The sequence below is a fragment of the Mastomys coucha genome, unplaced genomic scaffold, assembly GCF_008632895.1.
Source record: "Mastomys coucha isolate ucsf_1 unplaced genomic scaffold, UCSF_Mcou_1 pScaffold1, whole genome shotgun sequence".
In the NCBI taxonomy this organism is placed as follows: Eukaryota; Metazoa; Chordata; class Mammalia; order Rodentia; family Muridae; genus Mastomys; species Mastomys coucha.
Window position 1 is genome coordinate 90,111,404 of NW_022196891.1, and position 25,030 is coordinate 90,136,433.

A 25,030-nucleotide genomic window follows, 5' to 3' on the forward strand; every position below is an offset into this window, starting at 1 on the left:
CATCACTGGTAGGAAACTGCAGATTATTAGAGAGAGAGATCTACTACTCACCTATTGCAATGACTAAAATCTAGATGAGTGAAAAAATCAATGGCTTGCAGAGGTGCAGAACAGCAAGAACTTTATGTATTTCACATAAAATGGCTACAGACACATAGGACTTCTGAGATTTCTCCATTCCATAATAAAATCACTCAACTTGTCTTTCTCAGACACCCAGCCTGTTGAAACTGATTCATGAGTGCTACTTGTTCCGCTTTGTCTGGCATTTAAGGACTCCACATTTAGTGATCTGTACTTTTATAATTCATTATTATGCAACAGCCAAACAAATACTTCACATTTTTACTAAGGTCTTAAAATTTTAAATTGGCAATGATTTTATTTTCAAATAAGAAACATTATGGAATATTTGGATAATTTTGGGAATGTAGAGTTGACTTAAAATATTGTTTGGCATGCTTAAGATCAAAGGAGTTACAAGCAACTTGCAACTAAAATGTAACCCTCAGAATAACATGTTATGATGATAAATGAATCTTTTAATAGTAGAAAATGATAACTTACCAACTTTCTAGCAAAACTCCAGAAGTGCCAATTTGCTGCTGGAATTTCACCTTTCATCTATTGTAATTTTCTGAAAACAGGAAGTCATGACTCATGCAAATTTTTACCAAGGACCAAATAAATAACAAATCATCCCTAATTGAGCATTGTTTAGAAACCTTTTTTTTTCTTTGAACACAGATAAGTAAGCAAATCCTTGGAGTGGGAGAATTAACTGGTGGATACCAGGAAGTGATACAAATTACTTTGCTGTGGCTGGAGATCACATTATGGATACATTTATTTTGAGCAAAAATGTATCTTCGTTGTGTTTAGTAGCAACAACTCCTAATTAAAACAAACAAACAAACCAAAAGAAAGAAAGATCAGAAACTAGATGAGTAAGTGCTGGAGCTCCACTGTTGTCAAAAGTCAAAGGAAAAAAAAGCAAAGAGAAAACAAAGACTCCTTAGTTGACGGAACTCAAGTTTCAAAGTTCAGACAAAAGGTGAAGAAGTAGCTTGTTGAACTTCTGTCAGACTAAAGCACCAAATGCTTATGTATTTGTTAAATTGGTTGTTATCCTGCTGGAAACAAACAGACAAGGTAATGCAACATGAAAGAACCTAAATTCAAGATCTTTGGTAGACAATAGACTTTATACTATTGTCTTTAGAAAAAGGTCTTGTTAAATTGGGATCCAAGGGGAATAAGGGCAGACTCACTCAAGAAAAGAGAAAGTGGGTAACCAGATCCATGCCACATTCTAGCTAAGGGCTCAGCCTGTTAAAGCAACTTATTCCACTCTTGATTTATATGAACCTTTCAAGGAGTCATTAAAAAATGTTTGCCTGGAATCTATTTTTTCTTTCGAGGTCAGACCTCACTTGCGGTGAAGAAAACATGATCCAGATATTTTGACAGCACAAGCGACTCTTTTCAGATCTGATCCTGGGAACAAAGAGACCCACTTGATTATTTTTATATGTAAGTGACATTGGCCCATTGTGTATAATAGTCATAGCAACACTTTTTTGCCAGTGAGAATTAGGGCTAAGTTTTATGAATCATCATCAAACATGCTGGTTGTTTATCCACTCCACATGAGTGCTAAAATGGAAACAATTTTTATTTTACATAAATGTGAAGAAACGTAACCTTTAATGCACACAAAAATTTATTCTCTGGAAAATTGGACTGCCATTAAAATCTCCTTGGACTGGTGTAGTTTTAACATTTTTACACACAGGTCAGCAATTTTTTTATGTAATACAATTATACAAAAGGAAAAAGGCACCGCGATAGTCGGTGTAGAGTACAAAAGAAGGTATGATAGTTTAAAGGCAACGGATGCGCAGCGCGACTCCAATGACACAAAGGGGGTTCAGCCATTTCACTCTACAAAATGATGGCTCACACACTCGTCAGCTTCTGTTTTGACCAAGTGCATATAAATATGTGATAACAACACAGCACTGCTGATGACCACATGGACATACTATGTACATGGACATACTATGCACATGAGCAAAGTCCACTCATGGGTAAAAGTCACTAGCAAACAGGTCAGACACAGTTGAGATCAAAGGAAACACCAATAGGCAGCACATTTCTTCAGGTTGGTTGAGACAGTTCTGCTCACAGAGCAGTTAAACGTCATCATTCAGCTATACCTATTATTAGAAAAATAAGTAAGAAAGCTCCGTAGAAACTAGACTATTAAGGAAGCTTCTTGCCTCAAAAACTCAAAGAAAGGAAGAGAAGAGGGGTAGGGGAGGAAGAGAAGGGATACCAAGTAAAAAGATCCACTGACTGAGTTTTTCTATAAAAAGTACATTATTTTTGAGAAGCAATGCCCCAGAGTAGTGATGAACCTCTTGGGTTTTAGAAAAAGACTAGGTCACAACACTTAATCAGACTCTAACAGTTCATAGCTCCAGCACTGAGAAACAGTAACGATACACTTGCTTATTTCGAAATTCAAGTACAAGTCTAGCCAAGTTGCTGGGACATGGCTGTCACTGCCAGCTCAGGCAAAGCTGTCCCCTTCATATCAGCTCTAAAGTTCCTCAGAGTTGCTTTTGCCAAAGTTACTGTAGTAAAAGTATGCATAAACATAATAAATTAATTTCTAAAATATGTTACTACTACAGTTTTTCTCTTGGTAAACCTCAAATTATTTGGAAGTATCACCATACATTTCTAGCTGTGCTTGAAATAATCGCTCACAACACTTGAGTACAGTATCAGAACACTTGTGAAAGCTGTCTTCGTTTCTCCCTGGCAAACAAATGTTGGTGCATTACAGGACGTACTAATATCATCCGTATTTATCCAGCACAGCTGCCAAAATGTCATCCTCACCTTTAAAAAGGCCTTCCTCTAACTTTATGATATTAACTTCAGTTTTATAGTTTTGCAACTGTTTGTGTATAAAAGCAACTTGAGAGAGATAAGAAGGAGGGAACGTGATCCTTCATTCCCAAGAAACTTGCTTCCTCACAGTTACCCAGAGACTACAAACCTTACCACCACCACATCAAGACTTAATCTATGGGCACAGAAACTGCTGCCAACAACTGCAGATAAGAAACAAAAGTATTATATCCCAGTGCTGCCCAGCTAGGATTTCCTGGGGAACTCAACCAGATCTAGACTCTCAGGCTTTCTTCTACACCAAATGAAACAGAATCTCTGGCCAGAACCTGGACAAAATTCTTAGGTACATTACAACTTGGGAGCTACTGTCTGTGTTTAATAAGGGGGAGTTTGATGGGAGTCAAACTAGTATTTTTTCTCATCTTCTAATAGAACTCACCATGTACTTTCCTACTCAACCCCATTGCCCTGCACACACCTCTCTCTACACCTCTTATCTTACAGTAAAAGACATCACCCGATGCGGCCTCTAAACATTAAAACACAAGATGAGGGAAAGCTGTCCATCCAACCTGTAGTCTCTATAACAGCACATGGCACACAGCTGGGGTCCTCATACATATATATTAGGAGAAAAGGAAACCTCCTCAGTAGACAAGGTTCACAGAAGACTTTCACAATGGTAGTGTTGATTCTACCATAGAGACTTTCTTTACTCATCACCATTTGCTGTGTGTCTCCTATTAGCTAAAGGGCTCATAAAGACTCCAGGACATAGTAATCAATAACAACGAAGGGGAAGAGGTTAGGTGGGAATCTTGTCTAATATTAGCAAACTTTAACAAAAGAAACAAAATAAACAAACTTGAGTTAAGTGTGCACAGGAAGGCAACATTCTCTCCTCTGACCCCTGACACAAGTACAAGTTAGCAGACATTCCATCATTTCACAGCATAGAAAGGTGTATACAGGCAATGGAAATACCTTCGTCAAGAAGAACAAATGAGTTAATATATCTTCAGAATATAAGTACAGCATAGACACAACAAATAGATCCCAAGTCCTTAAATAAAAAAATCACTCACAAATTATGATATCAAAGTATGGTTTGTGTCCTGAGAAGGCAGAACTTGCCCAATATGATACTGCTCCTTCACCCATAATAAACTGGGTTAAGATACGATGTGCATGAGTGGGTTTGTAGCAATCCCAGTTCTACTGGGTTTACTTAAGATGGACAGCTTTGGGGGTCAGTTCAGCTTCTCCACACAGCAACTTCCTCATGAATAAAACACTGATGATGTTATTTGCCTCTTAATATTTTGTGAGTCAAATAAGACAATACATTCTTGTGTTAGTTTTTTACCAAGTTATAGCTATAACCATCATCAGTGCTGTTGCTGTGGAGGGCACAGCCTGTGGTTTTAAGGTGCTTTACTGTGTGCCTCATCTTGTCTTAGTATCACTGGCTGGTAACAATGATACTGATGGTCATGTTCAATTGACAGATGAAGAGGAAGAATCTTGGATTATAAAGAAAGTAAGAAAAAGAATCAGTGAAGAACAACTAGCAAGGTGAATTTTTCTATGGAATTCTTCAGTCTATGGCAAACTGTAGCTTTATGCAAATGAACTTTGTGTTATTTCTATTAATATCTGAACAAGGATTTTTAAAAAAAGTTGGTGACCATTGGGCTTACACCACTTCTCAGCTTAACTATTTCTTAGTTCCCTCGTAAAGCTGTGATATCATTTGTGTTCCTTGTTGCCAAGAACATCATAGACTCTGTCTCTGCCTGCCTACTGATGCAGTCCCATTCCCAGGCCCTGGCTATGCTCCCAGTTTGTGGAAGCAGCAGTGATTTAGCAGACAGAGCTGGGTTTTGCACAGATCAGATCAGACCTCCTGCCAGGGCCAACTTCACAACAGCATAGGCATCCAGGCAGCTTAAGTATTTTCTGTTTCTTAAAACATGGCCTAATGAACTACTTTTGTCAGTGTGCACAACGCTACTAAAAACCCATCAATGTGCAGGGAGATAATATGCAATTGTATTTCAAATAAAAGGTGGCTAGTATTTAGGCACCAAGACTGCAGAAGCTTCCGAAAGTTTGGACAATACTGCACTTCTGAACAGTAATCAACAGCCATAGCAGGGACGTTAAGAAGCTAGGCTCTTGAATACCCATCTACCAGTCAGTTGTTGAATCTGGACATTTCATTTGACTTTAGCAGAATAATACGAGTGTAGACTGTCATTTTCAAGTTCTCGAGTCAACATCTGTGGTCCAGATAATTTGGAGAAGTAGTTGTATTAAATTACAGGAGAGAAAATGGTGTATAATTGTTTTATATGCAGCAGAATGGCAGCATTTGGCTACAAACCTAGTATTGTATTTGGAAGTTACACAGAGAAGAAAAACAGCAGTCCCTGGTCTGCAGAAATGCCTTTCTATTCAGTTATGTGGAAAGGCAGGACACCCTCACCCTTACATGTGCACAGCATGCTACGTGTGTAGTTATGTGCACATATATAATTTATAATCATTGAGGACTTGGCAAGTGGGATAGAGGGAGGGCTGTTCCTAATGTTAAAGAAGACTGAAATAAATTTCCAGGCCATACATGAAGTGATGCTTACACCATACCAGACACCCCTGAGCATCTTTGGGATACACAGTTCTGGGCCCACTCTCCAGGAAGGAGGTTTAACAAATAACAGACATTCCTCTCAACACAATGAAAGCACCAGGTTGGTCTCATAATGTCCAATTGAGCTTTGTTATAAAATAGACCAGAGACTTTATTAGGAAGACAGCAGTTGTTAGCCATGCAGGCAGTTGTTTCAAAGCCAGCGAAGGCTCATTGGAGCATCAAATGCCTGTACCCAATTATCAGTGTATCCTGATCACATTTTGCCTCACTCTTCAATAACACTAAAACAAACAAACAAACAAACAAACAACCCCTATTTTGATTCTTGCTCATGTTTTAATTTATAACCCAACTCACTTTATAACAAAGCAATTCTGAGAAGTTTACTAATGGAAGGATAGAAGGATGCTTTTTTTTTTTAAATGTAACTTTGTAACATAATATTTTGGTGGTACAGCTCTCACTCTGTAGCCCAGGAATTCCTGGAACTATGTAGCCCAGGCTAGCCTCAAGATAACAGCAGTCCTCCTACCTCAGTCTCCCAAGTGCTAGGTTTATAGGAATGAGCCACTATGCTGGGCTCTGAAACTTCAATTTTAAAACTAACTCTGTGCATCTTACTTGCATTTTCTTTTCCTTAAAATGCTGCGTTTGAGAGTATAAAGTTGCTTTCTTTTAAGCTAAAAATGTAAAAGTTCACGGTCTTTTGGGTTTTTTTTAAGGCCTTTCAGTACTGCCACATTTTAGTAAGTCAGTGCATGACTTTGCTAGTTTGGTACTGATGAATTCTAGTTCACAGTAACAGTCCAAAGTGCTCAGCTGGGATTGGAACCGTGTTACAGCTTTTCACTAATTGGTAAATAGTATGCTTTTGTCTAGTTTAACTAGAAATGAGAAAGAGCAAAAGGAAAATATTTTCATGTATACAAAACGGACTCTAATAAAGTATATGTGTAAAATTTTGTTAAAAAGAAAAATTAAAAAGAAAATAGCTTACACTATTTCCAGTTGACCTGTAGGTTCTAAATATGAAAACACGACAAGGAAATGCTTGCAGAATGGAGGCCAGCACAGTGCATGGCCTCACTTCCTGCAGAGCAGGGCAAGGCCATGGGACTGCCAAGGAGCTTCACACCTCCAAGTGCTGAAGGCCAAACCCACGACTACAGCTTCCCAGCTGTGTAAGCAAGGTCAACTTGCATGGAAGGCACAGGGTGACATCATGCTGAATCCATCAAAGAACACAGCACAAGTCACTAGAGCACAAGGGATCTCAGAATGACTTTATGTTGGAATAGAAATGAGAACTACAAAGACACGGGAGTGAGTGAGGAAGGATTCCAGGAGCTCCTGTTTTACTCCTGTTGGAGACTATATACTCTGAACAGATAGTCAAAATTCCTTTTAACTAGAGTTGTCTTCCAATTTCAACAGCCATCTACTGTGTCTGCCACATCACACAGTTGTAAAGACTGACCATTGAAAGCAATTCCAAATGACAGCTGTGCCCTACCATTCTCTATGCTGGAACACATGGTACATAAAGGGCTTGAACATAAAGTTATGAAGTTCTGCAGTACAGTCATAAAGGTTTGCAAGGGACCATAAGGGCATGGTCTCTTTGGGTCAGGAAAAAAAAAAAAAGGAGGTAAAGAAATAAATGTCAAACAAACCAACCTTAAACTATCCTTCAGGGAATTTTGCACTTGGGTTGTACTATAGAGAAAGGCTGAGGCACAGAGAGAACATATCTGAAATGAACCTTCACCTTGAGACAGGACTGTGCTCACTGAGATCCACCCAAGGACTGGCCATCGGAATGCCTTATGGACAGCGTGTGGGTGATGATATGTAATGCTGCAATGGAAACTCTGGTTCAAAGCCACAATCTCCACAGAATTCCTAGTTCTTTCACTAAGAAAATCAAGTTCAAATAAAAAGTATGCAATTCAATTTCTGGTGGGCTGCTGAACATTAAGGACACACATTTCTTGGTTTCTCATGTGAGCTGTCTCTACCAGAGACAAAGCGTCCTTCCCCTCAGCTCAGCACTGGATGGTCTCTCATTGATGTGAAGCGTTGTGGTAGGGTGTTGACGAGGACTCTCCAGGGAATGGCTCCTCTGAGGCAGTGCTGGGCTTACAGCCTTCTTCAGTCTTCCTCAGGACTCCAGCAGTGCGTGCCACCTGCACACTTGCTGTCCCTTCGATTCCTTCATTGCAGTCCAGTGTCTGAGCTCCTCCTCCCCAGAGCTGTTCAGACCTAAGGAAATCCAGCCTATCATCTCCTTCCTTTTCATGCTGCGCTTGTTATACACAGACAGTATCAGAGTCACATCAGAAAGCTGAAACAAGGCCACTTGAAAAACAAAAGTTTCCTTGTACACCGGATTTGGTTGCCCTCTGCGGGTGGATGTCTTGCATTTGGACATCTCTTGGCCCATGGAATTCAGCAGTGTTAACTTAACATATGTATCTGAAGGAAGAAAACCAACACACCACAAATATCATTTGAAACAAACTGACAGTTTTCTTATGATAATGCCAAAATCAGGTAGTTACACTTTATAAGGATATGGTGTATACCATGTTTGATGGAAACTCAACTAACTCAATTTTGATGTAAATGCTCACTAAACACCTAACAAGTACAGAGAATGCTAAGTAGGCTGAAAATACTTGGGTAGTAGTAATAGCTTAGCCTCACTATTTTTCTAGGAATGGAATTTAAAGGTATACCTCATAATCCTTCCTTCCCCTCCCACCCCTCACTGTCCTCCCACAACCTCCCCTGCCCATCACCACCCTAGTCACTCCACTAAGCAGGACATCATAGCATTAATAGACACTTAGCAAGCTCAATTAGCCACAACACTACAGCATTCCACTGTGTTCTCAGAAAGTAGGAATAAACAAACAAACAGAAATGAAGGCAGATGGTGAGGAGGAAAGGAGGGAGACAAGAATGCAAAGGTGACATTGAAACAGCTTAAGATGAAATGTCAGAAGAATCTCTGCATGGATGTGGTTTTTAAATATATATTGAAACATTAAAGGGTCCCAATGAAGCCAAATGCCTAAAGGGGTCAACATTTAGCAAACCAAGTAAAACTTTCTTCTGGTTTCATGCAAGAGTACATTTAATGTGCGTTTAGGGAGGGTAAGTTAAATATTATTGGGTTTCTTTCAGGCATAATTTAATGTAAAATTTTAGGAATGATATTTTAATTATTTTTATCAATTACAAAAACACTGATATGATGTTAAGTGTACAAAGTGAAATGTAACACTTCAAGGCTTTTTTTATATGGGACATATATCCTCACTTTAATAGACTTTTCAAGTCTGTTAGATTCATGCAAATGATCTCAGCATGTTGATCCATCATGTGTACTTCATATCAAAATTTCAATTAATTTCAAAGATAATTGCAATGGTCTCATGAAATATGTATTTCTGTGATAAATCAAGATACGAAGAAATAAAAAAATTATTTTAAGAAGTTTTGCTCATTTGTTGATATTCTGAATACCATCATCCATAATCAGAGATAAAGTCTAAGTTAGTTTAATTTAAAATACCACAGATAAAAATGTGCATTGTTTTGGAAACCAACATGGTGGACAGTCTCACTGCTGGCAAGTTTTAGGGCATTTTGTTTTTGCATGAAAAGACAACATCCAATTAGCCTCTACAGGAACTCACCTCGGATTATATAAACCTGTCCACCTATCAAGTGTTTTAGACAACAGAACAGTCCATCTGACAACAGGGGGTGGAAAGCAGTAAAAGAAATAATGACCAGATGTCAATTGCTGGGTGAGAGAGGGTCAAAGGTCAGAATTAAAGAGGAAACACTGTGCACTTGAGTGGAAAAACATAAAACTTTAGCATTTTAATCCAGGTAGAGGGTTGAACAAAGGGCTGTTTTGTAAATTTCATGGAATGAAAAAAAAATTACCATAACTGTGTAATCTTAAACAAAAATTACACCATTTAAAGAAGGGGATATATTTATAATGATATCTTTTTCATCTAAAGCACATTGAACATATAGAATCATGCAAAATATCAGGCTATAAAAGATCAAATACAATCATTATAGGATCACTATTATTGTGCTACATTTTAATTTTATCCATGCAATATTTAGTGTTTGAAATATTCTGATTACTTCCAATATAATCAAGAATTCAGTTATGTAAATGAAATACAACTATCAGAATACTTGCTTTTGAATATTGCTCCTGTTTCTTGGGGGGAATTTGAGGTTATATGGTTTACAACAGTTCACAGCTTAGATCCTAAGTATCAATAAAGGGCTATAATCTTCAATTTAGGACATGATGGTACAATTGACTTAAATTTTACTTTGCAAATGTCATACATGTCATTTATAAGTGCTTTACCTTTATATCATTATTTTAAAAGTTGGCTTTATTTATGTACTAGTGACTTCCTAGGTAACACCACTAATCAAGTTGAAGATATAATTCTAAACTAATGGCAACTGCTGTCATCCTTTGCCCAAAAGGATGGACTCCATGCTGTAAGTGCCCATCGGTCCTCACATGTTCACCATATAATCTTGCCCTTTGCTCCATTTTCATTCTAACTCCTTGTTCTCTCTTGTATATCATTGCATCATTTCACTCTGCTACTTTTTGATATGTGTCCAATTAAGTATTTGTCAAAAATTATTGAGCTGCCAGCTAAAGTCAGACAGTACTCCCACTGTGACCCCAATCTCTGCTCTGTCTCCAGCTGGTGCCCAGTGTGATCCCAAACTCTCTTCTGTCTTCAGCTGGTGCCCCAAGGTGACCCCTCAGCTCTGCTCTCTCTCCTGCAGCAGTGTGGCCCCAACCTCTGTTCTCTCTCCCGTTGCAATATGGCCCCAAGCTCTGTTCTCACTCCTGCTGCAGTGTGGCTCCAAGCTCTGCTCTGCCTCCTGCTGCAGTGACACTGTCTTTGCATCTGTGACTTGTGGTCAGGTGCACACACCTGTAGTTGTCATGGCCTAAGGGGCTCATCTGTCTTCACCTACAAATCTTACTTAGGTTCTCTCCAGCCCTCCATGGAGAGATTCTCAGTGTTTGGATGAACACAATCAAGTCCGACTCTCCAGCCTGTTTATTCTCAGAATGTTCTTTCACACACTAAGTTTTCTCTTTGAAATGAGAAACTGAATGGTACTAATTCTACTTTTATGTACTTTGCCAGGTCTTATTCTCACAATTACCCTGTAAGATCTTAACTCAACCTATTAGGAAACAGACTTGTGGGGTCAGTCCATTTGTCTATGGGGATTTTTTGGGGGGAGGGTTGAGACAGGGTTTCCTGTATAGCCCTGGCTGTCCTGGGACTCACTCTGTAGACCAGCCTGACCTTGAACTCAGAAATCCACCTGTCTCTGCCTCCCAAATGCTGGGATTAAGGGCGTGTGCCACCACTGCCCAGCTGGATCTTTTTTTCTCTTTAGATTTTTCTTTTTTTAACAATCTCATTATTTTATGTATATGGGTGTTTTGTCTACACGTACTGTATATCTGGTGCCTGCAGAGGCCATTAAAAAACATTGGATTCCCTGGAACTAAAGTTCTAGATGGTTGTGACCCACAGTTTGGGATCCTGGGAATTGAACCTGAATTCTCGGGAAGAACAACTAGTGTTCTTAACTGCTGAGCTATCTCTCCAGCCCTGGCTTTCAGACTTCTCAATTTAGGGATAGGCACACTGTATGATGTATAAAGTAAGTTTCCCAACATTTCTTGCTACAAACTTTGTAGTATCTTTTTATGATGTTTCATCTGCGTTGATGATGAATTTTATGGCATTTAAAAGCAAAGTTAACATAAAGAACAGAAAAAGTTCCCTTAAGCTTGGCACTCTGAGTAGGAGTGTATTAATAAAGTCTCTGGGAAATCTGTAAACAAATTTAAGCTATCAATTATTTACAATTCCTTTCAAAGCTTTAGTCCAGGGCATGGACACATTTAATTTACAGAAGTACAGAGAAGTTGTTCTGTTCCCCATTTAGGTCTGGCTCACAGCCATCAACAGTTCTGGAGTGGGGTAGGGACAATTTCACTATACTCCCCAAACTTACTCTCATCATCACTACACAGAGATGGTAGAGAGGAGGGAGACAGAAAGGCTTCACCCCCCCCCCCAGGTCATCTAGGGCAAACACTGTGCTGATTTTGTGTGTACTGGGAAGGGAGGGAAAGGGCTTGCTAGCTAGTGGAGTGATGTTTTTCATTTGTTTGTTTTGTGTAGGGTAATAAGTTTTTCATTTTTATGGAGCTGGTGATAAAACTCAGGGACTGTACATGCTAAGTACATGCTGTATCACTCAATTACATTGGTAGCCCCTATAATGTCAAAGGAGAACAAAATGTGAGTAAATACTTTCTTCATGAGGTGTTAAGGATAAAAGAAGAGAAATACAGAAGTAGTTACATTAGTTGAGAGTATTGCACACAGACAGAAAACAAAACATTAATCTTTAGCTAACAAAAGCTATATACTTTTCTGTTAATATTGTGAATAGTAGTTACTTTTTAAAACCCCATAACTTCTTCTGGCATTAAAAGATAATGGCTATGATAGGGATAATTTATTCTGCAGACACTATGAAAAATTAAAATTCCTGTCACCATACAATTAATATTTTGGATTTCACATTTTCCTCTTCCCAAATGACTGGAAATAGAAAACATGAAACAGATTGGCTGATGATTCAGTGTTTCATTGTGGTTGGTTAAGACTAAAATGATGTGAGTCCCCTACGTGCAGAAAACATTAAGATAAAAATAACTCTTTTTCACTCACTGGGTGGTCTGTTTGCTGCCAGGTTTTTGAAGTGGCTGCCTTTGATCACTTCTGCTGATAGTCTTCCAGTGGTGGCATTGTAAAGGAGCCCAATGAGGATTTCTGGAACAGAGCCATGTTCAAGAGACTGACAGGAGGATGTACTGTCACCACAGGATGCTTCAGACAAGCTCACCTGAGAGTCACAGCCCTGTAGAGCAAATATGAAATTGTTATAATACTTTACAAAACACAGATTATAAAGTGTATTGTTTGTTGGGTGTGGTGGAGCACACCTTTGTCACCAGCACTCAGGTGGCAGAGACAGGTGGACCTCTCTAGTTTACACAATAAGCTGCAGGCCAGCCAGAGCTACAGAGGTTCTTTCTCAAACATCACCACCAAGTACTACAACAAACAAAAGCAGTAAAATGGCAATGCTGTGTGTATTGAAGTTATGTCACGAAAGAGGATGGAGGTGCACAACACACTCTCAAACACTCAATTACAAATAGTCTGGAGACATTTCAGTCAAGTAATAGATGGAGAAATTCCATATTCCTGTATATTTGTAGACAAACAAATAGAGTTTTTAAACTCTATTTATTAATATCCATCTATCTATCTATCTATCTATCTATCTATCTATCTATCTATCTATCTATCTATCTATTGCACATGTGTGAATGTGCACACACAAATCCATGTGGCCAGTGTGTATGTGAAAGTTAAAGGACAACCAGCAGGACTGTTTTCTCCCTTCAACATGTGGGTCCCAGGGACTGAACTCAGATGTCAGCATTGGCAGCAAGTATCTTTACCCACAGAACCATCCAAACAGCTCAAGCAATTTCTTCAACTTACACATGGTAATGAGGTATTTTCTGAAGCTAAGACTGTTTTATAAGAGTTATCAATCTCAAAACATGGATGTGAAACATGGATGGCACATGTAGATAAATAAACAAAACTATCTGCCATTTTATGGCAAAATCTAAAACAGAGAGGCAGAAAAGCAAGCAAATTGTAGACTTTTCTAGGCATACAATAACCAAAAAGAAAACTGTTGTAGCTGTGTGTCCGTTTCCTTGGAGACAAGGCTATCACAGGAGGTGAAGAACTACACTCAACAATGACGGCATATTCAGCTTCTAGGAAACTGAAAAATCCCAGATTCATGTGCACCTTATAATGTGAGCTAAAAACACAGAAAGCAAAGACCCCATAACTTTAATGAGAAACAGACAATTGCCAGTGGCACAGCAGCACATTTCCTTCACAGACTGGGTGGATGAGCAGGAGAGGATGTGAGAGACTCACACATCACAGAGGTGAGATCAATCTGAGGGCACAGCACAGCCACTCAGCAATAGAGCAGAGGCCTTTCTCAGAGTAACAGCAAAGTTCAGATGAGGGAAATTCCATAGTGTGTTTTTTGATCAAATAGAAATACAAGACCTATAATATATTTGAATATGTTCTAAATGATTCTTGAGAAACTAAATAGTAATGAGAGTAAGATAATAAATTAAAATTGCAAAGACTGCTGGTCCTCCTACAGGATCACCCTTCTCCTCAGCTTCTTTCAGCCTTCCCTAATTCAACAACAGGATTGAATTAGGGTTGTCAGCTGCTTTTGTCCACTGGTTGGGTGCAAATATCTGCATCTGACTCTTTCAGTTGCTTGTTGGGTCTTTCAGAAGGCAGCCATGATAGGTCCCTTTTTGTGAGCACTCCATAGGCTCAGTAATAGTGTCAGGCCTTGGGATCTCCTCTTAAGCTGGATCCCACTTTGGGCCTATTGCTGGACCTTCTTTTCCTCAGGCTCCTCTCCATTTCCCTCCCTATAATTCTTTCAGACAGGAACAATTATGGATCAGAGATGTGACTGTGGGATGGCAACCCTATCCCTCACTTGATGCCCTGTCTTCCTGCTGGAGGTGGGTTCTATAAGTTCCCTCTCCCTACTGTCAGGTATTTCATCTAAGGTCCCTCCCTTTGAGTCCTGAGAGTCTCTCACTTCCCAGGTCCCTGGTGCATTCTTGAGGGTCCCCCCAACCTCCTATTTCCTGAGGTTGCCTGTTTCCGTTCTTTCTGCTAGCCCTCAGGGCTTCAGTCTTTTTCCCTCACCCAATACCAGACCAGGTTCCCCTCTCCCCACCACTGCCCACCCCGCCCATGTCCACTTTCCCTTCCAGGTCCCTCCCTCCCTCCCTCCCCATTTGTGATTGCTTTCTCAAACACTGGACCACCAAACAGACAGCATACACCAAGTGATATGAGGCCCCCAACAAACATACAGTAGAGGACTTCCGGGTCTGTGTTCATTCAGAGATGATGCACCTAACCCTCAAGAGACTGGAGACCCCAGGTTGTTTAGAGGTCAGGTGGGGTGGGGGCTGGGAGCATCCATGTAGAGACAGGGGGTGAGGAGGAAGTATGGGATGTGGAGTAGTCTGAGGGTGGATCTGGAAGGGGTGGGGAATGGAATATGGAGTGTAAAAGATAAATTAATTAAAAAAAGACTAAGAAAAATGGATAAATTTTTTGGAAATTCCAATAAGAGAGCGAGTGCACTGTGTAGTCTACAGATCATGAATACATTAAGAGGACGGCACAAACAACTCCCGACAAATCTGAAATTTGAATGAAATGGTCACGCTCTTAGAGAATGACAGCTAACGGAAGAGACACTAGAAGAAATAGAACATCCCAGCCATCTTACTTAAGATTGAACTCGCAAAATGTTTTTAAAAAAATAAAAACACAAAACAAGACATTTTAGCTGGGACATTTTCCCTTGTGAATTGTAACTGGTGATAATCCTCTTCCGAAAACACTTCCAGACAGGAAAGAGGAAACAGTCCTTAACTCCACCTGTGTTAGGACAAACCCTTCGAATTAAAGCTTAGGAAAGACATAAAAAGGGCACAAATCACAGGACTCACTCATTCATCAATCTAGATTTACAGTTCTTAAAGAAACTTAGCAAACCAAATCCATCAACGCACAACATACCACACTTTACAAATAGATCTGCACAGGGTGTGTGTGTGTGGGCGGGGGAGGAATGTAGCTAGAGCACACACAAGGTACTAGATTCAGTCTTCAGCACCACATAAGCTAGGTGTGGTGGCATATACTTGTAATCTCAGCACTCAGGTGGTGGAGGTAGAAAGATGAGAAAACGTCAAAGCCACTCTTGGTTATACGGTGAGCTCCAGGCCATCCTGGCATACCTAAGACCTGGTTTCAAAAATTTTCATAGCTTGTTTCCTCTTTGAAACTGTTAACCATTTCTAATTTCTGTCGCCACTCACTATGTTAGAAATCAAAGCCAGTGCAGGTCCTAGCCTTAATAAACAACAACAAAGTAAATTAAAGCCATCATAATGTAAGATGAGTGGGTAAGCCTGTCTAGTATACAAACGCACAAACGAAATCTGAACCAATTCACAGAAGAACTGCAGTTGCACAAAAGGTGAAATTTGAAAAAAAAAATTGCAAATATACCAGCAACACACCTGAAAACAAAATTTATAAGAAGGAGCCTTTACGGACATGGGCATGGCAGCTCATGTTTGCACCCGTACTGCAGAGAAGACTGAGGCAGGGGGACTTGAGGTTTCAGCCTAGCTTGGTCTACACAGTGAGTTCTGCACCATCCAAGGCTACACGGTGAGATCTTGTATCAAATTAAAGAAAACAAGCATAAGCATTAGCTACAGCCTAAAACATAAAATATCCAGAATGAACATAATGTGGCATGCTAGCCTGCAAGGCATCTAAAGGAAACATGAGCATTGCCAAGAAAATGGAAAGTGCCTACCAGAGAAGCTCACTGAACGGGTTAGAGGGCTGCTCGGCAACATTGTCCCCCTGACATCTAATAGATTAAATGTAATTCCAATAAAAATCTCCAAGGTTTCTTTGCATTTTCTAGCATCGTTAGTTCAAACCTGGAGGTAATAAACATGGGGGTTAAAAGAATATCTAGTATGGTGTGGACACAGAGAAGGGGAACCATCGTCTTCCTCTGGTGGGAGTGTAAGCAGATACTACTTTTTAAAATGTCAGAGAAACATGTCCCCACAGTTTTGCAATCCCACGCCTACATATATACCCACTGGAGATGTATGCAGTGCCACCAAGAGACAAGAAAGAATAATGCTAGGGAGGCACTCCTCAACCCAGACCAAAATGGAGTACAGACTGTGGCTTTTTAGTAAGCTCATACGATGGTGAACCTCACAGCAGTAAAAATCGTTATAACATTACAAGCGTGACTCTGAAATGTTGACCCAGAAGGTCACCTGCTCATATAAACTGTATACACTAAAAACAAACCCAAAGCAAACAATCCGGAGGACAGCTAGCAAACTAACTCTAGTGCTTCGGAATTATGGTGGGTGGTAATACGGTGAAGACGGGCAAGTGATTCATATACATGTAGAGTACGGTTAATTCTAGCGGGGTGTGATGGATGACCCCAGGGCAATGGCTTTGTTTTTGTTTTACCTGTATATACTGGTGATAACGGGTGGTATCATTTCTGCTTTTTACCCTTTCAAAGTGGACTGAGGTTTCATAGGAAAAAAGGTGTAAGAAAGGATTACTTGATTAAAGGAAAAGACAAACACACACAATGGTAGAATAAACATTCAGAATGTCATTTGAAGATTCCCAAAGGAATCCCCTGAGTTAGAACAGGAACAGAAAAGGGAAAGAATGGATGACATGATAAAAAAAGACAGAAAGGAAGAGAGTTAAAGAGGAAGGGGTGGAGGGAGGAGGGAAAGAGAAAGGCTACCTCTTATAACAACATATTTAAAGGATTTTTAGTGTCAGCAGGTAGTGGCTCCTGGGTGGAAACTTGGTGACCTGAGTTTAATTCATGGACCCTAAAAGGTGGCAGGAGAAAATGACTTATGACAGCTGTTCAATGATCATAAAACACACACTGTGGCATCATATCCACACACAGCTATATTCATGCATATACATAGACATGCACTGTGGCACATCCATACAGAGATGTACATATGCACACAGAGACATGCACTGTGACATATTCACACACAGTTGCATACATGCATACACAGACATGCACTATGGCACATTCACATACAGATGTATATATATATATATATATATACACAGTTACATTTTTTAACTTTACATTTTTTAGTGTTTTAGATAAATCTTCACATTTAAATCTACTCTTGGCTATGTAAGCAATAAAAAAGAATGAGCATATATTTCAACTAACTAACTGATCTAGCCTTCAGGAAGATAAAATATCATTTTTCAAATATACCTCTAAATCACAGAGTAGGAGCCAAAGGGAATATATATTTTATATTCCTAAATCATAGGTAAAGCCCCATATAATTTGGTGTGTTTTCTTGACAGTTGGAAAAGAAAATACAATCTTAATTTCAATAAGGCGATATCATCACTTCTGAAAATGGTGTCAAAAACATGCTTGAACACACTTGCTGAATTTGTTATACTAGGCTGCTATACCAGCAGCATCTGTTAGAACAAAATGTGAACCTACAGCTGCCTGTCAGCCCAGCCACACACTATCAGCAGGAATGCTTGAGGGGGACAAACACCTCTCTGGCCATGTTATTGCTGTGAGAATCCATACTGCTGAGCCCAACAGGGAGTGTTGAGATCCTCGAAGATCACCCTCTAACCAAGTCAGCCTTAGCGTAACAGGGATCACTTAGATCCTAGATAAGGCTGTGCTCTAAGGGTTCACTGTACATTCTGCCTTTAAGAAGGTGGCGAATGCACGGCCTCCGCGTAGGTGGAGAGCAGCACTGAGGGTGGAGGGACAAGGGCAGACTGCACGCTGCTGCTCCTCCTTCACTTTGCCTTTGGCAGTCTCTGCAGACCCTGTCACAAATTTAGAACAGGGCTTGCCTAGGTGCCAGTAACTTCAAGTGATTAACCCAGAGTCAGGTAAATTTGAACCACAATTAAGCTGGTGTAAATGAGTGGCACCACAGGCTCCCAAAAGTCAAACATCCCCCATCTTGTATTAGACTTCCTTTTAATGTTTTCTCTTCTTCATCATCAAGTCTTTTTGCCAGAGGGTGAAGGATTATTATCAGTTCTGTGAGGAGAGAAAAAAATCTCAAAATTTCAGACAGATGAGTGAATTCTATACAGTACTAATTTTATTCAGAATCAATGCCCATTAATGTATAGGCTATAGGTTTAAGTTAACACCTAGAATTGCCATTTGATGAAGAAGTTCCTACAGAGTAAGCACACCAGGCTTCCCACTGACTCTAAGTTGATTTCAGCTTACTTGTAACTACATTCAAAATTTTAAACTTGAAACTGAACTGTATAATAATTACTGTAAATTTGAATAATCTGTTGAATATATCCTCACTGTGGCTGGAAGACAGCATTCAGATTCTAATTTTATTTATATATGAAAAATTTTTTCATTACATAGAAAATGGGTGATGGGAGCACAGAGGGCACTGCCAAGTGAGACAAGGGTATGGCCTGTGACAAACAGAGGTGGCTTCAGGAGAGATAGTGAGCAGCCAGGCTGAATCTGCTAGGGACTCAGAAACACCCAAAGGAGCTACAGTGCAGCGAGAAGGAGGGCAGCTGCAGATAGTCTAAGCCTGAGTGGGGCTGGAAGCCAGTGTGCCTAAAACTGTGTGGTGGTGGTGTAATTCAGGTTTTAAGTGACTGAATGCTTAGACTGAAGAAACTCAGCTGGCAAGGGAACATACTGGCTTGGGCAAGAACAAGTGTGTACAGAGGAGCTTCAGGCAGTCACTGGTCCAGGCTTTAAACTGCATCAGAGGACCCAGCTTCCCCACTTTTCCTCAGGCTTGTCCCTGACGCTTGGTTTGATTTTCAGGCTTTCCGTATTGTTTGCCAGATGGTATCTGGAAGTTCTGTGAGTTGTGAGAAATTGAACGACTTCCAGGGAGCTCAAGACCTGTGTAGCTGGATAGTCAGAGCCAGGAAAAGTTTGGAAGAAAGTCTGTGTTATGGGTTGAACACGGTCTCCACTCACAACTTTGCAGGAGTTTAAACTCCAATGTCATAAATTAATGGTATAACCTGACTGTCTTGTTTAGAGGTGGTTACTGCAGGTCATTTGGGTGAAACTCTCAAGACTGAGTCCTAGTGGCTTTGTATGGAGAAGAAAAAGACACCCTCTGCCCCCCAAAACACACACACTTGGACCATGATGAGGGGACCAAGGAGGGGCCCTCACAGAGCCTGACCCATGTGGATGACGTTTTTCAGACTCCAAAACTATGAGCTGAACACACCCCTTTTCTGTACTAATGTCTTGGGAGTTGTATTATACTAACAAAAACTGGACCAATGCAGTTTCAGGTTGTTACCTCAAATGAAATCTGGGTACTTTGGACATAAGAGAAAGATATAGATGCTTGAGCACTAAAGCCTGTTCAATTGAGTCATGTGCCCCTGGTTCCCTCTCACTTTTTGTGGGGACCATTACCCATACTCTGAGGAGGGTGATGCCCCAGTTACCATGGCCTCTGTCAGGCTCCTTGCTGGGCTCAGTGTGTGTTATTAGCCTTACCACAGCCAAGCAAGAAGAAAAGATGAAACAGATCCTGGTGGCTCAGGACTGTCATCCCAGCTTCTCAGGAGGCTAAAGCAGAAGGATGTCAAGTTCAAGGTCTCCGAGTTGACAGAGTGAGGGCAATCCTTGCCTAGACCCTATCTCAAATGGTGACATACACTGTAAGCTCAGCATTCGCTATCCTCATGTACTCGTTCCACCTTACAAGTGCTGAGATTACACGTGTGCACCACACACTGGGCTTTTCTTATCTTCATATAAGTAAAGTTAAGGTATGATATTGTTAGAAGTATACTGTACAAGATGAACAATGCTTTTATGTTTTATTGTAAATATTCCGAACTTCTTCTGTGTCTTATTCTCTAAGTCAGGGTTAACTAAAAACTGCTTATAATTTGTGTGTCAGGAAACATAGATCTGGGTAGGGAGTGGCTGTTTACCTCATCTCCTCTACTCTGCAATTGTTTTAGCTTCATGATAAAGAATTCAGCACAAATGAGTCCTACACCCAGGTGGACTGCTCCTACTGTATGGCGTACTCCTCACCAAGTTGTAAATGATAACCTCTCTGCCTACCCCAGGTCTTATCTTGACCTTCCATTTAAACAGAACCTTGTCCCACATGACTTTCCTATTGCTTCCTTCCCCCAGTGCATTCCAATGCTTGCACACCACAACCCACTGCAGTATTGTTACATGGCCTCTTCCTTCCCAAGAGCTACAATACATGCAGAATAAAACCTTTCTCATTAATGTGTACCAACAACCTAGAACATCTGGCAAATATGCTGTGCACTTTAGAGGTATTTGTTGAACCGTTTTCTAATTTCACTAGAATGTGGTCAAAGAATGAAGTTTTTATGACAGTAGTTCATATTTGTGGAGAATTCCCTTGTGGTGTAGTGCATGGTTGGCTTTTATGCATGTTCTGTGTGTACTGAAAGCATATATTTTAATATTATTGGTCAAAGGTTGGACAAATATACATTAAGTTGAATTTATTCTGTTGCTGAAATCATCTGTGTCCTTCTTTGTGCTTTACTGCTTAACCTACCTCTGCTTCTATAGACCTTCTATACATTTAACATATAGTATATGTCTCTTGACTCACCACTGCCTCTATTTCATACCTTCTTTTAAACTCAGTATATTCCTTACAAATGTAAGCTCTAGGTATTATTTGAGCAATGGCCTATTAGTAAAAGGTCTCCTGGTTGTCTGGAAATATCTGGAGTTTCCTCTCCATGAATGATGATTTAGATGGTACGAGAGCGGAAGCTCCTAATCACTGTACCTCTGCATAGCCTCTACCTTCCCTGGAGCTGTTGAGAAGCCTGTGAGAGTATCTGCAGTTTCCTTATATATTTCCTGTGCTCAGTCAGTGTTACTTCCCTTCTGTCTCTGGAATGGTATTCTTCCACTATGGTTTTCCTGGGTATGTAACAATTTAAATATTCCCACGAGGGACCATGTTTTCTGCATCCGATGATCTGTCCATTTCCACATCTTGTTTCTCATTCTGGAGTTCTCCTTGGAAAATATACTCAGCATTTTCATTCTACCTTACAAATTCCTTAAGCCTTAAATTGTACTCTTCTCTTGTGTGTGTGTGTATCCCTGTGCAAAAACTGCAGAATGTATGTGGAGGTTAGACTTCAACCCCCGGCACGTGTTCTGATCATTCACTTTAAGACAGGGTATCTCCCCATGCTATAAAAGGAAGTCCATGCCTGACCCTGCCTAGATGGCCAGGAGCCAGAGTCTAGATAACCCAGAGACCTAGGATAGAACCAAACAGGACAAGAAATTCCTAATAACACTGTTTTATCACTTAGACTGGATCCTAGTACAATTGTCATCAGAAAGGCTTCATCCAGCAATCGCTGGGAGAGGCAGAGACCCACAGCAGAGCAGTAGGCAAAGCTCAGGGAATCCTGTTGAAAAGTGAGAGGAAGGATTGGAGGAACAAGAAGAGTCAAGGACACCACAAGAAAACCCACAGAATCAACTAAGCAAGGGCTCAAAGGACTGAACTGACAATCAGGGAGCCTGCATGGGTCTGAATTCTCTCTTTTGCTTATATGTTATGGTTGTGTAGCTTGGTACTCTTGCATGACTCCTAACAGCTGGAGTGGGGGCTGTCTCTGACTCTTGGGCCTGCTATTGTGACCCTTGTCCTCCTACTGGCTTGCTTCATCCAGCCTTAAGATGAGGGGATGTGTCTAGTCTCATTGCAACTTGATATGCCATGTTTAGTTGATATCCATGGGAGGCCTGCCCTTTTCTGAAGGGAAGGAGTAGATCTAGGTAAGAGGGGAGATGGTAGGAAGGGACTAGGGGGATAGGAGAGAAGAGAAACTCCAGTTGACATAATTTATGAGAGAAAAGTAGATACAAAAGCAAAGAAGGCTGGGTGTGGTGGCATAAGCCTTCAATCCCAGCATTTGGGAGGCAGAGGCAAGTGGATGTCTTGAGTTTGAGACAAGCCTGGTCTACAGAGAGTCCAGGACAGCCAGGGCTCTGTTACACAGAGAATTTCTGTCTTGAAAAACCAAAAGGAGGAGAAGGAGGTAGAAGGAAGAAGAGGAGAAAGAGGAGGAGGAAGAAGAGCAAGAGGAGGAAGAAGAGGAGGAGGAGTAAGATGAAGAGGAAGAAGTCTCTTGTTCACTGCTATGTATACCAGGCTATCTCCTATCTCTACTTACCATATCACTGTTGGAGTGCTGGGGATCTGAACTCAAGTTCACATGTTTGCAGAGCAGCACTTTATCCACTGACTGGGGGTTCTACTTGGTCACTGGCTGAGTGTTCTGGGAAGTACTGAGTGTCAAAACATGGTCTTACTATAAGGCTAGGGTCCTGGACTTGACTTCCTGTCCATCATATTCCTGAAAAATGAAAAGCTTCCTTTCTTAGACTTACAATACTGGCTGAGCTGTTAGTTTGTACAGTTCTGTCCTCCAGAAGTGGTCTCTGGACACAATGGAGGGTGAGATTATTCAAACTGGCCACTGGACTTACATAGTGGTGTACAACTGATTATTCTTATACAGGTTGGTGTGTTCTTTTCAAAATGATTTTTGAAAGATTTACATATATTTATGTGTCTGTCTGTCTGTCTATGCGAATGTAGGTACCTTAAACTGAAACTATACGTGGTTGTGAGCTACCTGGGAGCTAAATTTGGGTTCCTTGCAAAAGCAGTGTGTGCTGTTGGCCTCCAAGTCAGTGTGTTTTAAATGCACGAAATGTTTCTATGAACGAATGTTTTAAATGAAATTACCTGAATCTGTGTTATAAGCATTTTTTATTATTAGAAACATTATTTATGTGTTAGATGATGATATTTTCCATAACTGTACTTTCTGGACTCTACTGAATTTTATTTTTAAAATATGACATTAGCTATTTAAAATAGAAGATACATACAAAATGGGACATGAGTGGATGAGAGAAGCTGCAATGTGTCAGGTGAGTAAATGTGGGAGGCAGGTTTCTGAGCTTTCCTGCTGCACACTGGGATGTTAGTGAGCAATTATCATCTTCACACTTCAGTTTACCTGAGAGGTGTAGAACAGCTGCACCTACTACTGCCTTTTGCCATTACACTTCTTGCCCACATATTATAAAGCAGCAAAACATTTATTTGTAGCACAGATTCAACATGCTATCCTCTCTACTATGGAACAAACATTTTCCTGCCATTTACCTAATTCAAAAATATTCGGAGATGGCAGAATATGAGTTGAAGTTATCATTTGCAATCCACCAATGCAAATCAGGATTTCCCCTAAGATGCACTGTGAAAACAGGACTTAATATCAGGACAGAACTTAATATGAGTGGTGCGGTAACACTAAGGTGCGCTAACCACAGTTGTGCAATGGCAGGCTCCCAGGCATGGGGCCACAGACTAAGATTCAGTATCCTCATTGGATATGGAAGGCAGCCATCACACTTTCTGAAAGATTTTTCTTAAATTTTTTTTTGTTTTGTTTAAAGCAAGCCCGTTATTTTCAGTGTTTAATATAAGTACTATAAAGTAGTATTTGTTTTAGTAAATATCACTTTATCTGTTTTATATATAGTTGTGTTATAAATCATATCTCATTTCACACAAAGGGATTCTATACTTCAAAATGCCCCTACCGCAGGATCTATATATCTTGTTTCTGAATGGACAAATGACCAAAATTTAAATATTCTAAGATCATGCTGCCCCCTGTTGACCCAGTCTCCTTAAAATACTTAAGTGTCTTCTGTGAAGGAAGACTTTTTGCTTCTTAGTATTATAGGTAAGTAATCCTATAGATGATCATAATAAAAAATGTAGATGGTAAAATACTGAATGCAGCTCTAGATAGAATATAGTATATTTCAAGATAGTAAAAGCAAACCCCAGGATGGTGAGAACAAAGGAATAGTCTAACCATGCGCTTCCACAGAAGCCTAAAGTTGCTGTTTAAAGTAATGCTGACACCTGCTGGAAAGCTCAACCATCCTTAGGCCACACTCTACAGCGATCAATTCTCAGTTCTTCCACTGAACTAGCAGCACCTGGATCTTGAGAGCCCCACATTAGACCACTCATATCTTGGGTGTTTCAAAATGTTAAAAATAGTATTTTCCATGCATTAGCTCTCTATCTTGGGCATCCTCTTTCAGTCTCACACAATTGACCAAATAGAGGTGGGACATTTTCCTCTAGGAATCATTTTTTAAAAAATCAAACACACTGCCGGGCTATGATGGCGCATGTCTTTAATCCCAGCACTTGGGAGGCAGAGGCAGGCAGATTTCTGAGTTCGAGGCCAGCCTGGTCTACAGAGTGAGTTCCAGGACAGCCAAGGCTACACAGAGAAACCCTGTCTCGAAAAAAACAAACAAACAAAAACAAAACAAAACAAAATCCAAACACACTAGGTGGTGATGGTGCATGCCATTAATCCCAGCACTTGGGAGGTAGAGGCAGGCTGTCTGTGAGTTGGACACCAGGCTGGTCTACAAAGCAAGTTCAAGGACAGCCAATGACTGCTACATTGA

The 25,030-nt window shown here is 40.3% G+C and overlaps 1 protein-coding gene across 6 annotated transcripts in view; it reads right to left on the minus strand.

Moving 5' to 3' along the window:
- Positions 1-1,654: 1,654 nt before the first annotated feature.
- Syt14 (synaptotagmin 14) overlaps positions 1,655-25,030 on the minus strand; it is a 145,889-nt gene continuing 122,513 nt past the window's right edge. For 3 of the 6 annotated variants that reach the window (XM_031339450.1, XM_031339418.1, XM_031339423.1), the window contains 3 exons: positions 12,412-12,601; positions 9,286-9,342; positions 1,655-8,056 (listed from right to left, as the gene is read on the minus strand). In XM_031339450.1, coding sequence (XP_031195310.1) covers positions 7,743-8,056; positions 9,286-9,342; positions 12,412-12,601 — 561 coding nt within the window. In that variant the 3' untranslated portion in view covers positions 1,655-7,742. Of the gene's footprint in view, positions 8,072-9,285; positions 9,343-12,411; positions 12,602-25,030 lie in introns of all 6 variants that reach the window. The other 3 variants (XM_031339457.1, XM_031339442.1, XM_031339432.1) reach the window with 2 other exon arrangements.